General features: G+C 40.3%; 1 protein-coding gene across 1 annotated transcript; it reads right to left on the bottom strand.

Moving 5' to 3' along the window:
- Nucleotides 1–3,688: 3,688 nt before the first annotated feature.
- On the bottom strand, nt 3,689–16,549 carry LOC129928813 (uncharacterized). The gene is made up of 3 exons (XM_056044966.1): nt 16,376–16,549; nt 6,323–6,475; nt 3,689–5,482 (listed from the first exon to the last, which is right to left on the bottom strand). The coding sequence occupies exons 2-3, from the start codon at nt 6,467–6,469 to the stop codon at nt 4,046–4,048; spliced, it is 1,584 nt and encodes a 527-aa protein (XP_055900941.1). The 5' UTR covers nt 6,470–6,475; nt 16,376–16,549; the 3' UTR covers nt 3,689–4,045.
- Nucleotides 16,550–17,328: the final 779 nt, after the last annotated feature.

Below are 17,328 nucleotides of genomic sequence, written 5' to 3'. Positions count from 1 at the left end.
AGACGACAAAGTTATTGCCCTAAAGTCGAAATACTAAATATGAGATTATCTTGACAGCATTTGTTGGACTGAACATAAGGATATTAAAAACAAGTGGACATGTTCTGTTGTGTGTGTGTGTTTGTTTGTAGCCAGTTTTAAGATGCAGTCAAACCAGATTTCCAATGGTTAAAAGCAGGGTGTCGTGTGGCCAGTACAAAGACCATCAGCCTTTATTTTCTCAACTAAAATCGGGTACCCGTTAAAGTTGGGTGGACCCAAGGGAGCTCCTAAAAATCCCAAAATTCAAAATCCTAGTATTCACCGAGATTCGAACCCAGGACACCAGGCTTGGAAGTTAAATAAAGGAGGATGAAGATTTGAATTTATAAATGGAAGTTCATATGCCTTAGAAAATGGCGAGGAGTGAAAGTGAATCATAAACAATATGTTCGTCGATGGATGCCTTGAATGTAAATGCTAATGTATAAGGTAGCAAGTGTTTTTGCACTATAAGAGATTCCCCATTTCAAGTGTTATACATTATTTATTTAGTAATAGCGCTTATTAGATAGTTTCAAAATCATCGAATAGACTCTCCATATACGAACTACTTTCGAGACATGGTGAAACTTGACACAATACTTTTGAGGACATCATGGGGCATACAATTTGTGGGCCGGATTGTAGAGAAGTGCCCGGGTAGGTTTAGACACCCAGTCCGCCCCTGCAATTACCCCAGCAGTATCGTAAGGATGTTGTGTGATGTAACTAAAGAATATGTTTAGAGACAGTGGTGGACGATCCTTGGAAAGGAATGTTTTCAAAATTGAGAAAAAAAAAAAGGGGGGGGGGCACCAATAACAAACATTACAGCAATACAAATAGTTTGAAGTTTAGGATGTCTCTTTACAAGACTCTGAACGGCGCATGGATTTGGGACAGGTTTGTGGGGACTTTTTGACAACTCCGCTCCCACGGGAGTTTTGTTTTGCTACCCGTTTAGCCTAGCCACTTCCTCTAATGGCCGTTTCCACACGAACGCCACGATGAGGCAGAGTAGCTCGCTCGCGAATCATTCTCCCTGAACCTGCTCTCGTACTTCCGGTCCAGTTTTATTTGCGAAGGGAGACTATTCAGATACGCTAGCAAGGCCAATGGCCCATGAAATATTTACATAGCAATTTATTTTTAATTGCGGAGGACAGGAGGTTATGTGGGGATTGTGTTGTAGCAAACATGTGTGTGAAGATAGTGGTGATTTAGCATTATAAACATGTTCTTCACACAAATCTAGGAGTCTAGTAGGTTGATGATCAAATTGGATGAACTTTTTTATAAAAAAATAATGAAAGTTTAGCTTACTGAGCTCTGCAAAGTGAAAAGAACCATAATCTTTAAAATAAATAGCCTAACAAAAGTCCCAGAAAGACACAAAGTTAAGGCACACGGGGGGGGGGGGGCGTTTTCGTGAAATTGGGGGGCTCTGGGAGCCAAAGGGGCGGTAAGGGGGCGCTGGGCATACAGGGGGAAAGAAGAAACTAAAGGTGCACGGAAACAAAACAAATAACAAAAATACTTCTACACTAAAGCTGGCAAACTAGATATAAACATATTAGAGTGAGCTTGCTTCTAATAAAGAACAGAATCCCATTTTCTATTTTTAAATTCTTACTCCTTTGCTGTACTCAGAGGGTTTCTATTATCCTTAGATCTTGCGCGCGTAAACATGTATGATTTGATACGCATTTTAGATTATAGTTTATTCTATCTACATATGTTAATGTATTGATATTTAAATGTTAATTTAAAAAAAAAACAACATTAAAATTAAGATTCAAATAGAATAATTTAACCTTTTTTTAAACAAAAATATTGACAAAGTGTTGTTACAAAAATTCAAAATTCGCTGGTATGTAAAGGACTATATTCCTGAGTTTTAGTGAGTTGCCACTAGATAAAAAGTAGTCCAATGTTCTACTTTGAATGAAGGCATTTTCAGATGAGGTTATGAAACCAAATCGACTTCATGAACATATAGCAATATCCAAAATTAATTTAAGAATATTCATGAACCATTATGAAAAAAATTACTATTAAAAAAACCGCACGACCAGGCAGCCATCCAAAACTAAACTAAAATTAAAAATGGTTAAAACTTATCTGTGACACAAAAAGATTTTTTTTTAGGGGGGGGGGGGGTGTTAATGATGAAATATTATTTCCACATTGTCTAGTTCTGTATAGGACGACCTATAGGGAACCATCAGTGTTTTGGATGCTTAACTGGCTTCATAAGTAATAGAGAATAGAGAACAGATCTATCCACTATTCACCTTGTGAGTTATGAAACACAGGCAACATCTTTTAAAATTTTAGCCCGCAATTTCATTTCTATTTGAATCTAATTATTAAGATTGTAAATAATTACAAGCCAATGCGGAAAATAAGCTAATCTTCCTACAGTTTTGTGAAAAAAATGATAAGCAACATGTTAAACTCTTATTGTAAACTGAGGTTCGCTGGATTTCGAAAGGGATTTGTTATTGTTCGTTTTACTAAGCTCTTAAATGCATTTTTTTTTTTGTTGAGAAACAGGAAGATTCAACGGTTGACGATGACTTAAAGCAGGCTAAAAAAATTATTTTACATGGTAGGCATCTAACACAAATGAATGAAACCAAACCTCCGACAGCTAGGAAAGAAATTGACTTTTATTGATCATATTATTTTCTCTTTTATCAAGATAAATCAATTTTAAAGGGTTTTACAATCTCACAGAACTTGTTTGTTGACAAATGAATTACTACTTAAGGACATCAATATCTATGTAATTCACCTTACAATGTTCGATGAAGAAATGACGATTCGCTTCTACGATTTAAATAAATAAAACAAATTAAATATAAATAACAGTTATTAAACATCTGTTACTGATGAAAAAATAGATTTACAAAATGATGTCTTCAGTCCAAAGAATGTTAACCTCGGAGCACACCAGATAGGGCTGCACTTCAATGTTTCAGTACAATTTCAAAACTGTGGTCGGAAATGGAATTATTTGTTAGCTTTGTCCATCAACATACATGGTGAACCTAGATGTAGCCTTGCTTTGGCTCATTTAAAGCTTGACATTTCTAACATTGTCAGACTGCAGGAGGCACAAGGTTTCCATTAGCTTATTTTCGTTTTGTACTGAAGTCAGCAATAATTCAGCACTAATAATGTTTGTATTGAAAATAAAAATAAATTTACAATTAAACCTAAAAAAAAAACGTAGGGCCTAATATTCAGTAATTTAAAAAGGAACTATTCTTAGGATTTGAAAGAAATTCATGTCAATGAGATTAATTTTTTTTATGTAATCACTGCAAATTATTTGACATAATTTTTGTATAATGATAATAATGGCAATGTCTTCGATTCCGAAGATTAAGGTTGAGTGCAGTGTTTCACATAACTACGCAAACCCAGTTGCGACCTGCATATTTTCCCGAATTTTCTGCTCTTACGAGGGACACCTTTGTAACGTCGTCCTCCTCTAAGCTCGCCAATGAAGATCGCCTTTGACATGCGCCGTCTTCCATGCGGAAGTGTTATTGATAGCGTAAAAATGAATAAATAAATGACATTTTGTTCAAATTTGCCTTCTCACGCTCCTTTATAAGTGTTTTTGATACAGGGAAAGGAAAAATAGGAAAATGGGGGGGGGGGGGGGGGGGTTGGCCAAAAAAGGTTGAAGACCACTGTTCTATATGCTAGCTATAAATATTTCTACTGCTTCTTCTTCCCTAATGCTATTAGATCATGAAATGGGTTGCCTGAGCAAGACAGGAAAACCAATGACTTATCAGAATTTAAGTCATTGGTTAACATGTAAGATTAGATGCATGACACTTAGGAAGTAATCATCTTTTTATAAGTAACGTCCGTATTTTATAAGATAAGATAAGAAAAAATGATCGCAGCCTTACAGTGGCACTATTTCGTATTAACACTGTCACTTCCTCCCATCTTCGAAGATTCCATTAAAACTACGGCTAATCAGTAGCACTCGCCGACATTCTCAACATTCCTTGTAGTATGCATTCAGTCGATATTTTATTCTCATATAATTGTCCCTCACAAACTGTCTTTGTGCTATATTCACGTAGGTAACTTTCTTATAATTTGCCCAACTAGTCATTAGGCAGACCTCGGCGTCCACTCTAACTGGCTGACCATTGTCTGGTTTAGAACAGCGACACGAATCAAAAGTCCAAAGATGAGAAAATTTCTTGGTCGCCGGATTATAGATTTCCCCTTCTCCTACCAAGAAAACTGGCCATTTAGTGTTTACAGAATCTGGTGAAACACATGCCTGTACATTTAAACGGTTCATCTTATCAAAATGAAGGCATATGCAAACTTTACAGGGGACAGGCTCAGTGCTGTAATAGTTAGTGCAAAAGATGGTGTGGTTCTTGGCAAAAGTTTGAGAGGATTCTATGGTGAAACAATTGTGGACGGAAGGTTCTTCAAGTTCCAGCTGGTGTATTGTTTCAACTGCTCTAAGTTCTTTATTACCTGACGTTATTTCATGCCTACCAATGTCACTAAACTGGCTTATGGATGCATCGTTGCTTTTTGTATTAAGCGTTGTAATGACGAAACGATTTCCCAAACGATTTGTGTCAGGTCTTGATTTAGCAATTCCTAGTCCACTCGTTTCGTTTCGCTTCTTTGGGACAGACGGTGGATTTGTTGGAGTAGGAAAGAGAGACGAGTTTTTGAGACACCCAGGTGGCGCCTCAGAGTTGTTAAACTCTACCAAACTACAAACGTCTGCCTGTGATGGAATTTGATTGATGAATGGTTTGGTTTGAATTTCTTTTTTCACTTCATTAACGACTTGCTGTTTTTCTGACAGGTCACATAAGATTGTCAAACTCGGCATTATGGTCAAGTCATTGGCTTGCGATTCTAACATCATGTTTGGTAATTCATTTTCTTTTCTGTTCATTAATAGCACTGAATTGTTTAATTCTATTCCCTCTGTGTCTTTTAATGGTATTGAATGGTTTAATTCTATTTCTTCTGTATCTTTTAATAGTATTGAATGGTTTAATTCTATTTCTTCTGTATCTTTTAATGGTATTAAATGGTTTAATTCTATTTCTTCTGTATCTTTCAATGGTATTGAATGGTTTAATTCTATTTCTTTTGTGTCTATTGATTGCATTGGATTCTGTAATTTCTTTTCTTTTGAATCCGTAAATTGAAAAGATGTCTGTAACTGTTTAACCCTCGTGTCGTTGAATCGCATCCCATCTGAAATGCCGTTTTTGAATATTTCTTCGTGTGACTCTCTATTAATCTTTGAGCTGATCAAGCCGATGAAGTTTTTCAATGTATCATTGATTTGCGTTAGTTCATTTTGAATTTGTCGTATTTCCAATGACGTCTGCTCCTGTTTCTCTTGGGTCTGTCGCTCCAAACGCTGAGACAATGTTTGCTCAGAAGTCTGAAAATATTTGTAAGAGAATAGTGTTAAACATTAGAAGCAAAAAAAATATGAATCTATAAAGTCTTTGTTTTATTTTGATTTGTCTCAAACACTTGAAGAAGAATTAATTTCCCTTGTTGGTATACAAACCCATTAACTACCAGTAATTAATAAGCCAACTTTTGTTTCAGCATACTTTGCAGGACTTTAGAATTCTCAACGAGCTTCAGTTGGAACCATGCTGACGTACTTTAACGCTGGTGCTATTGTCTGGCTCTGAGGAATAAGACATAACTCACATATTCAGCACCCCCCCCCCCCCCGCGCAGTGTCTGATGTTATCAAGTATATTGAGTCAGGCAGGTGAGTCACATCCTGAACCTCTGGGCATCTGGCTTGCTTTTAGGAGACTTGTCTCCACAATACAGACAATATAGATATTTGATTTGCTGATTTTTCCCTAAATGAGGTGTTTATTTTCCATTAACAGTAGAAAGTTGTGTCAGAATGAAAAAGTGCTATTTTTTTTTTAATGCAACTGATTATAAAATGCCTTTCATTTCGTTTGATGGAAAGACTGGGTGTTTCTTTTTCGGGATTTGTAGGAGGCCCCTGAGTTTTAGTATCTCTAATGGGTACCTGATATACGTTAAGTAAGTAAAGACAGTTGGTCGTTGGGATGCCCACATGACACCTTTACTGTCCTCTACACATAACTGTCGACCATAGAAACAGATGAGCTTTACACCATTTGCCCCCATCGCCAGGTCTCAAAAGGGTACCTTGACCTTGACTTGTTTCAACTCCCAGTGTGAGACCTTGTGTAAGTACATAGTTTCTAAATCACACATCCATTACCTTTTCAAATGTTTGACTTTGAAGTCTTTTATCTAATAACATATTTTCTAACTCCATTTGTTTTGTTTTGGATTCTTCAATAAAAGATTCTTTAGAGAGTCCCAGTTTCATAGCTTGTTCTAAGCCTTTCAGAAACTCCATGACCATTTGTATCTAAAAATACAAAGAAAGTAATTGAAAAATTCCGTTCTCAATTATTTGATACTTTTAAACTTTGTTGCACTTTAAAAACTATTTGAGAAGTTGCAAATACGAAAACAAGATAGCCAGTGCATTGTTGAAATAGATAATCTGCTGTAGGCCTGTATGTTAGACTGTCAGTATATATATATATATTGTTGTAACTCCGCTCCCGAGCCACACTGATGGTATGCATCAGAGCGCCATTCAACACAAGTAGTGGAAGACATGTTTAGACTGGAAGAACGACTGTGGGTGAGCCAGCTAAGTGTCATGGGAGTCTGAACAGTCTGGTGCTGAGTGCTGTCCTGTGTGATACTAGGAAACTGTGTGGGAGACCTGGAGCGACACTGGGAAGTGTGTCTGTGGTCTGTTCTGTGTGATACTAGGAAACTGTGTGGGAGACCTGGAGCGACACTGGGAAGTGTGTCTGTGGTCTGTCCTGTGTGATACTAGGAAACTGTTTGGGAGACTTGGGGCGACACTGGGAAGTGTGTCTGTGGTCTGTTCTGTGTGATACTAGGAAACTGTGTGGGAGACCTGGAGCGACACTGGGAAGTGTGTCTGTGGTCTGTTCTGTGTGATACTAGGAAACTGTGTGGGAGACCTGGAGCGACACTGGGAAGTGTGTCTGTGGTCTGTTCTGTGTGATACTAGGAAACTGTGTGGGAGACCTGGAGCGACAGTGGGAAGTGTGCCTGTGGTCTGTTCTGTGTGATACTAGGAAACTGTGTGGGAGACCTGGAGCGACACTGGGAAGTGTGTCGGTGGTCTGTTCTGTGTGATACTAGGAAACTGTGTGGGAGACCTGGAGCGACAGTGGGAAGTGTGCCTGTGGTCTGTTCTGTGTGATACTAGGAAACTGTGTGGGAGACCTGGAGCGACACTGGGAAGTGTGTCGGTGGTCTGTTCTGTGTGATACTAGGAAACTGTTTGGAAGACTTGGGGCGACATTGGGAAGTGTGTCGGTGGTCTGTTCTGTGTGATACTAGGAAACTGTTTGGGAGACTTGGGGCGACATTGGGAAGTGTGTCGGTGGTCTGTTCTGTGTGATACTAGGAAACTGTTTGGGAGACTTGGGGCGACACTGGGAAGTGTGTCTGTGGTCTGTTCTGTGTGATACTAGGAAACTGTTTGGGAGACTTGGGGCGACACTGGGAAGTGTGTCGGTGGTCTGTTCTGTGTGATACTAGGAAACTGTTTGGGAGACTTGGGGCGACATTGGGAAGTGTGTCGGTGGTCTGTTCTGTGTGATACTAGGAAACTGTTTGGGAGACTTGGGGCGACACTGGGAAGTGTGTCTGTGGTCTGTTCTGTGTGATACTAGTGAACTGTTTGGGAGACTTGGAGCGACACTGGGAAGTGTGTCAGAGGTCTGTTCTGTGTGATACTAGTGAACTGTTTGGGAGACTTGGGGCGACACTGGGAAGTGTGTCTGTGGTCTGTTCTGTGTGATACTAGTGAACTGTTTGGGAGACTTGGAGCGACACTGGGAAGTGTGTCAGAGGTCTGTTCTGTGTGATACTAGTGAACTGTTTGGGAGACTTGGAGCGACACTGGGAAGTGTGTCGGTGGTATGTTCTGTGTGATACTAGGAAACTGTTTGGAAGACCTGGAGCGACACTGGGAAGTGTGTCTGTGGTCTGTTCTGTGTGATACTAGGAAACTGTGTGGGAGACCTGGAGCGACACTGGGAAGTGTGTCTGTGGTCTGTTCTGTGTGATACTAGGAAACTGTGTGGGAGACCTGGAGCGACACTGGGAAGTGTGTCTGTGGTCTGTTCTGTGTGATACTAGGAAACTGTGTGGGAGACCTGGAGCGACACTGGGAAGTGTGTCGGTGGTCTGTTCTGTGTGATACTAGGAAACTGTTTGGAAGACTTGGGGCGACATTGGGAAGTGTGTCGGTGGTCTGTTCTGTGTGATACTAGGAAACTGTTTGGGAGACTTGGGGCGACATTGGGAAGTGTGTCGGTGGTCTGTTCTGTGTGATACTAGGAAACTGTTTGGGAGACTTGGGGCGACACTGGGAAGTGTGTCGGTGGTCTGTTCTGTGTGATACTAGGAAACTGTTTGGGAGACTTGGGGCGACATTGGGAAGTGTGTCGGTGGTCTGTTCTGTGTGATACTAGGAAACTGTTTGGGAGACTTGGGGCGACACTGGGAAGTGTGTCTGTGGTCTGTTCTGTGTGATACTAGTGAACTGTTTGGGAGACTTGGAGCGACACTGGGAAGTGTGTCAGAGGTCTGTTCTGTGTGATACTAGTGAACTGTTTGGGAGACTTGGGGCGACACTGGGAAGTGTGTCAGAGGTCTGTTCTGTGTGATACTAGTGAACTGTTTGGGAGACTTGGAGCGACACTGGGAAGTGTGTCGGTGGTCTGTTCTGTGTGATACTAGGAAACTGTTTGGAAGACCTGGAGCGACACTGGGAAGTGTGTCGGTGGTCTGTTCTGTGTGATACTAGGAAACTGTTTGGAAGACCTGGAGCGACACTGGGAAGTGTGTCGGTAGTCTGTTCTGTGTGATACTAGGAAACTGTTTGGAAGACCTGGAGCGACACTGGGAAGTGTGTCGGTGGTCTGTTCTGTGTGATACTAGGAAACTGTTTGGAAGACCTGGAGCGACACTGGGAAGTGTGTCGGTGGTCTGTTCTGTGTGATACTAGGAAACTGTTTGGGAGACTTGGGGCGACACTGGGAAGTGTGTCTGTGGTCTGTTCTGTGTGATACTAGGAAACTGTGTGGGAGACCTGGAGCGACACTGGGAAGTGTGTCGGTGGTCTGTTCTGTGTGATACTAGGAAACTGTTTGGAAGACTTGGGGCGACATTGGGAAGTGTGTCGGTGGTCTGTTCTGTGTGATACTAGGAAACTGTTTGGGAGACTTGGGGCGACATTGGGAAGTGTGTCGGTGGTCTGTTCTGTGTGATACTAGGAAACTGTTTGGGAGACTTGGGGCGACACTGGGAAGTGTGTCTGTGGTCTGTTCTGTGTGATACTAGGAAACTGTTTGGGAGACTTGGGGCGACACTGGGAAGTGTGTCGGTGGTCTGTTCTGTGTGATACTAGGAAACTGTTTGGGAGACTTGGGACGACATTGGGAAGTGTGTCGGTGGTCTGTTCTGTGTGATACTAGGAAACTGTTTGGGAGACTTGGGGCGACACTGGGAAGTGTGTCTGTGGTCTGTTCTGTGTGATACTAGTGAACTGTTTGGGAGACTTGGAGCGACACTGGGAAGTGTGTCAGAGGTCTGTTCTGTGTGATACTAGTGAACTGTTTGGGAGACTTGGAGCGACACTGGGAAGTGTGTCGGTGGTCTGTTCTGTGTGATACTAGGAAACTGTTTGGGAGACTTGGGGCGACACTGGGAAGTGTGTCTGTGGTCTGTTCTGTGTGATACTAGTGAACTGTTTGGGAGACTTGGAACGACACTGGGAAGTGTGTCAGAGGTCTGTTCTGTGTGATACTAGTGAACTGTTTGGGAGACTTGGAGCGACACTGGGAAGTGTGTCGGTGGTCTGTTCTGTGTGATACTAGGAAACTGTTTGGAAGACCTGGAGCGACACTGGGAAGTGTGTCGGTGGTCTGTTCTGTGTGATACTAGGAAACTGTTTGGAAGACCTGGAGCGACACTGGGAAGTGTGTCGGTAGTCTGTTCTGTGTGATACTAGGAAACTGTTTGGAAGACCTGGAGCGACACTGGGAAGTGTGTCGGTGGTCTGTTCTGTGTGATACTAGGAAACTGTTTGGAAGACCTGGAGCGACACTGGGAAGTGTGTCGGTGGTCTGTTCTGTGTGATACTAGGAAACTGTTTGGAAGACCTGGAGCGACACTGGGAAGTGTGTCGGTGGTCTGTTCTGTGTGATACTAGGAAACTGTTTGGAAGACCTGGAGCGACACTGGGAAGTGTGTCGGTGGTCTGTTCTGTGTTCTGGTATGAAGTAGGACTCTTAGAACAAGTCTAACTATGTAATTATTACTATTAGTTAATGCTTATAATAAATAAATACATCGTTTACTGTTGCCGACCTGCCTTTCGTTGAGTGCCTGCCTTAGAGTTACAACAATATATATATATAATATGTCAGATTAGATCTAATCTGTCACCTTCGTCCGATATACATCTTAAGTGTGCTTTGATGGTTCGCGTAACCAAATCCATTCGTGCTGTCAGCAGCTGTTCTTCTAGCTGATCCATTCTTTTACATTGTGCAGCCAACCTTTCTTTGGAAGACTCGTTCTTCATGTTCTCTACACTGTACCTTGAAGGATGACTTTTGACAGAAAGTCATGTCTTACAATATGTTCAAACCGTATCGTCTTAACAATGTATTTAGGTGATCCTAAATAAATAAAACTATTCTATATGTCAGTGCATTGTTTAGATTAGATAGATAATCAATTACATATGTCAGTGTATTTTTCTAGATAGATAATATGTTGCATATGTCAGTATATTCTTAGATAGTGTAGTGTAACTGAGTTGATTTTCTGCGTGCGTCCAGCGTGTCAGAAGGTCATGCCCAGTGTGTGTGTTGCATGTCCAGTATGTGTGTGTGTGTATAGACTGCATCAGTGTTATGCGAGACGTGCTGGTTTCATTCACTGTTTACTTTAGTCTTTGTCGAATGGACCTCATTCACCAATCGTAAACAAACAACATTTAGTCACGTGATCTTATTGAGAAAACAACGAAACAAACGGTCACGTGACAACCATCATGAATTAAACATGAGATCGTAAATTATAGACATAGAGCACCACGTGGCTAAATGTTGTTTGTTTACGATTGGTGAATGAGGTCCATTAAGCCGTTATTGGTATTCTAGTCGTTATCATTTCATTACAATTTATTGGACAAAATTATGTATCTGGATTAGTGTTGGATTCCTTAATTTACAATGGATAAATTACTTAGACCGAAAGAGTTGGACATTGATCCTAATGCTCCTCTGGCCTCAGAAAAATGGACTCACTGGTACGTCACATTTCAGAATTTTCTTTCGTCCATCAAGGATATTAACGAAGACTTTAAACTAAAGTTGTTGAAAAATCACGTATCTGCTACGGTATATATTCTCATCAGTGATGTATCGTCATATTAAGGTAAAGAATGACATTTTTGCTAGACATTTGGTTGCTACATGTAAACAGCAGCCGGGCCAAACGGTAGAGTCATTTATGCTAAAGTTGCGAAGCCTGACCCTGGACTGTTACTTTAAAGAAGTAACTGCTGAGCAGCACAGAGACATTTGCAGTAGAGACGCCTTCATAACTGGTCTGGCATCCAACACTATTAGACAGCGGTTACTGGAAAAGACATCTCTTACTCTACAAAGCGCTTTTGACGAAGCTAGAGTGTTAGAAACAGCCACAACGAATGCTCAGGCTTACAATTCAACGAACGAAATCTCTTGTGGGGCAATAAAAACGCCAACTAGCTCCCATCCAGAAACATACATTTCTAATGAAGACCAGGAATTGAATGCCATTAAGTCGCTATGCTACTTCTGTGGTAGGAGGAGACACTCTAGGACTGAATGCCCTGCTCGAAATGCATTATTTTATCAGTGCGTTAAAAAGGGACACTTCCAAACTGTTTGTAAATCTAGTAAAACAACAGCCACCAAAGCTGCCAGGAAAATATCACTAACCAGTGTGATAACTCCAAGTACCTTGTCATCAACGCATTTCTCTGGGCTTACACAGTCTACGGCCCAAGTGAACGTCAACGGGTTGTTGTTGCAAGCTCTCATAGACACTGGCAGCTGTGAAAGCTACATATCAGAAGCCATCGTCAAGAGAAATAAATGGTCAGTACGCCCGTCTACAGACAGAATATTCATGGCCACTACACATCTTTGTGAAAAGACATTAGGACATACATTTGCCGATGTCCAGTACAAGGGAGAACACTACAAAAAAGTCAAACTTTCTCTACTTGCTGGATTGTGCTCGGATGTAATCCTTGGTGTAGACTTTATAAGTCTTTATTAGGAATTGATCATACCGTACGGAGGAGAACGCAATCCCTTACACATCTGTGGTCTTAAAGCAGCACGAGTCGAAACACCTAGCCTATTCAATAATCTAACTTCTGACTGCAGACCGATGGCTACTAAGTCCCGAAAGCACTCAATAAGTGATAACTAATTTATTGAGTCTGAAGTTAGAAAACTCCTCTCGGACAAAATCATTGAAACTTCAAAGTCTCCCTGGAGAGCACAGGTGCTGGTGACAACAAACGAGAGACATAAAAGAAGGATGGTCATTGATTACAGTCAAACAATAAATCGCTGCACCTTACTGGATGCATACCCAATGCCCCGAGTCGATGAAATGGTAGAACGGATATCCAACTATTCCGTTTTTAGTACTCTAGACCTCAAAAGTGCCTACCATCAAATACCAATCAAGACTGAGGAAAGGCCTTTTACTGCATTTGAGGCATGTGGCAAACTCTGCCAGTTCTGTCGCATCCCTTTCGGTGTTACCAACGGAGTTGCATGCTTTCAGAGAACAATAAATCAAATTATTGAGAATGAAAGGTTGCAGGACACCTTTGCATACGTGGACAATGTAACGGTATGTGGTCATGATAAAGAGTCGCACGAGAGAATATGCAAAGATTTCTAGATGCTTCTAGAAAGTATGGGATCACATTTAATGAAGACAAAAGTACGATAGCCACTGACAAAGTTTGCCTATTGGGATACGAAATTTCTAAATGCCTACTCAAGCCAAACCCTGAAAGATTCCAGGCTTTAAGAAACCTTTCTCCTCCTCATGATATGCGCTCACAAAAACGGACCGTGGGCATGTTAGCGTACTACTCACAGTGGATCCCAAATTTTTCTAACAAAATAAATGTTTTGGCAAATAACACGTCGTTCCCTCTTTCAGAAACAGTAAAGACAGCCCTTAACGAATTAAAGCATGAGCTGGAAAAAGCTGCCATCTTCACCATCGACTATACTCGACCTCTGACGGTTGAAACAGACGCTTCGGATGTTGCAATAGCTGCCACCCTCAACCAGGATGGCCGCCCTTAGCGTTCTTTTCAAGAACACTCTCGAAAAGTGAAAGGCGGCACTCAGCTATAGAAAAAGAAGCCTACGCCATTGTAGAATCTTTAAGGAAATGACACCACTACTTAGTAGGAAATCGCTTTACCCTTGTCACGGATCAACGCTCTGTGGCCTTCATGTATGACAAACAGAGCAAATGAAAAATAAAGAATGAGAAAATTCAAAGGTGGAGACTGGAACTGAGCTGTTTCCACTACGATGTCTTGTATAGACCAGGCAAACACAATGTAGCGGCTGATACGTTTTCTAGAAACGGGTGTGTGCCAGCTATGAGTTGAAATGAATTGAAACTGCTCCATGACTCTCTGAGTCATCCGGGAGTAACAAGACTATGGCATTTAGTGCGAGCGAAAAACTTACCTTTCTCTTGTGAAGATGTCAGGCTGGTTGTCAACCAGTGCAGAATCTGTGCCGAAGAAAAACCCAGATATTTCAGTAATTCTAATGGAACTCTAATTAAGGCGATGCAGCCTTTCCAGAGACTAAGTATGGACTTCAAAGGACCGCTCCCTTCTACATCTCGGAACACATACCTGCTAACCATAGTTGACGAATTTTCAAGATTCCCGTTTGCATACGCCTGTTCTGATATGTCGGCTTCAACAGTAATCAGATGTCTAGATAATTTATTTGGACTATTCGGAATGCCTGACTATGTACACTCTGATAGAGGTACATCATTCATGTCAAGAGAGGTGCAGGAAGTTTTACACGAGAGATGGGTGGCCACAAGCAGGACGACCACTTATAATCCCAGAGGGAACTCTCAAGTAGAAAGGCTAAACGGCTCATTATGTAAAGCTATAACTCTGGCCTTAAAAACTCAAGGACTCCCGGTTTCCAAATGGGAGCAGGCGTTAAACCAAGCCCTGCACTCTCTTCGTTCTCTGCTCTGTACCGCTACAAACGAGACACCGCACGAGAGAATATTCAAGTTCTATCGCAGGTCCACCTTCGGCAAATCACTCCCGACATGGTTAACTCAACCAGGAAAAGTGTTGTTAAAAAAGGGAGTCTGTGCATCAAAATATGACGATGGTACAATAACTGTGGACTAAATCACATGCAACCCACAGTATGCCATTGTAAGACTTCCTGATGGAAGAGAAGAAACAGTGTCATTGCGACATTTGGCCCCCGCTCCAAGAGAGGGAGAATCAGAGGTGTATCAACATATGGAAAACATGAAGACCTTGAGCCGGAGACAAACCCTATCACACAGATGCAGGTGCCTACTGACCATGTGACTATGGAACCAATGGCTGCTCCTAACACATATGTACAACAGGGGGAAAATGGACATCAAGAAGAAGTAAATGCAGGGGCTGAGTCTCCAGTTAGAGAGCCGCCGATGTCACCAACTCAATGCCACGGCAGTATTGGTCCTGGTAGATATAACCTAAGACCAAGAACAAGCAGACCTAATTATAAGGTCTAACATTTATTTAATTATTTTTCCATATCACAAGTTCTAACTTAGTAGGCTATCTGTAGGCTTTATATGACACACTTAGAACTGATCATTTTATAGTGTATAGCTTTTCTAGTTAGACTTTTGTTTTGTATTACTTATTACATTATTATTCAAGACAACTGGTCTTAATATTTGTATGCATAATATGACACTTAGGGACTGATAATTTTATAGTGTATAACGTGTTTGTTTAGAGTTATACAATGCTTTTCAATAGAGTAACTCTGTGAGTGTTCTGTAGGGATACTAAGGCCTCTTATATCGCTGTCCTTCACTATTATTTACATGTTTATGTTCCTATAACTTTTAGGCGGGGTGATTGTAGTGTAACTGAGTTGATTTTCTGCGTGCGTCCAGCGTGTCAGAAGGTCATGCCCAGTGCGTGTTTCATGTCCAGTGTGTGTGTGTGTATAGACTGCATCAGTGTTATGCGAGACGTGCTGGTTTCATTCACTGTTTACTGTAGTCTAATTTTGTTGAATAAAGCCGTTATTGGTATTCTAGTCGTTATCTTTTCATTACAGATAGATGATCTGTGTATAAAAAAAATGTTTGACATGTTTCGGATGTATGAACCCGGGACCATTGAGACGACCGAACGATAGTCCAGCGCGCAGACCACATTTGTTTCAATTGACAAACGAAGAGAAAAAGAAGACAAAAAAAAAATAAACTCAGATCTTGATAATATAGTATTGCGTAATGGACATAGTACAGAAAACTATTATACTTAGGTCACACAAAAATTTGAAGAGTCAACTAACACACTAATAAAAAGCGTCATCACATGTCATTGTACCCAATAGAACGAGAACTAAAATCATCATCTGTTATCTTGGGGTAAAAAAAAATATTTTCTTGTATTTTGTGTATGCGAAACCAATTCAAAAACAACGAACAGCTCATAAACGTCAGAGAATCATGAATCAAAAATAGCTGAGAAGAATCTACATTCAGCGAGAACCTTAGAAACATCTACAACATCATAATCATTAATGATAAACAGTTCACGTATATTTACATTCAGAGAAAATCTTAGAAACATCTACAGCATGACGATCATTAATGATAAACAGTTCACACAAATTTACATTCAGAGAATCATAAATCATAAAAGCTCATTAACATTTACAATAAGAAAATCATTAATGATAAACAGTTCACAAACATCTACACCCAGAGAATCATTAATGATAAACTGGTTCAAATACAGATATTTTGAGAGTATTACAATTTCAGAGATTTAAAAAAAAAACAATAACTGTTATTACAAAAAAAAATAATGTACAAGAAAAGGGAAACAACTTACCAGATAATAGGAATAAACCGATTTATAACTCGCGTTACCTAAAGCTGATTCATTATTTATAAACTTTGATTCTATTAAATAAAATGAGATGTACGTGATTACATTATTTGTGGATTACGACTAATAAAACTAAAATGCAACAGTGTCAAGAATAGTCTCTTGAAGTTATGATAAGAGATTTCTAGGAAAAGAGATATCCCTTAAGTGTGTAGGCTATACTACTATAAATATATATATATATATATATACCACTATAAATTTACAATATAAGTAATATAATACTATATTCAAGTGATATATCAAACAATTGATCTGCAGTTAAATTATTAATATTTTTATAAACTATTTTATCAAATAATAACAATGAGGAAAGTTTCTAACTGATTATAATTGACTTTCAAAAACAAAGCATAGCTAGCCCGACATTTTGTTGTACCAATTGATCTGCCTTTACTTGTATGGAGCCCATGTAATCATAATGTATGACCAAGGTTTAGATGCCATTCTACAAATAATGACACTGTCTTAAGCTACTATGTCTCTATGTTGCTGATATTAACCAAGAACAAGAATGCTATTGGTATTACGACATCGACTTCGAGTCCGAAGATCAATGAAGTATGCCAGTGATGCCCAAAATACGGCCCGCGGGCCACATCTGGCCCGTGAGGTGGTTCCATCCGGCCCGCCGATATGTCGACACTAATTGTAGAAAATCACCATACAAAAAGAAAAAAAGTTGAAAAATGTATATTTACCTTCGTTAGGGCTTCAATTTTTCTCTGGCGGATTGGTACCATGACCTTTAATATTTGTGCATTTATAAAATGGGACCCTGAATGTGGATTCTACCAGGAGAAGTGAACGAATTTTTATCAATGATAATAAACCAACATATTTGATTTGAAAAGAAAGTGTGATGTGGCTGTTTTAAAAACAAACAATATATAAAC

Source organism: Biomphalaria glabrata, chromosome 10, assembly GCF_947242115.1.
Source record: "Biomphalaria glabrata chromosome 10, xgBioGlab47.1, whole genome shotgun sequence".
Classification (NCBI taxonomy): Eukaryota; Metazoa; Mollusca; class Gastropoda; family Planorbidae; genus Biomphalaria; species Biomphalaria glabrata.
The sequence above is the reverse complement of the archived record's forward strand: the minus strand, read 5'-3'. Positions and strand labels throughout refer to the sequence as shown.

Excerpts from the sequence above, each read along its gene's own strand:
- LOC129928813 (XM_056044966.1), bottom strand. The coding sequence starts at position 6,469 with ATGGTCATGGAGTTTCTGAAAGGCTTAGAACAAGCTATGAAACTGGGA. Across the intron at positions 5,483-6,322 it reads AAAGTCAAACATTTGAAAAG|ACTTCTGAGCAAACATTGTC; the intron begins GTAATGGATGTG and ends AAATATTTTCAG.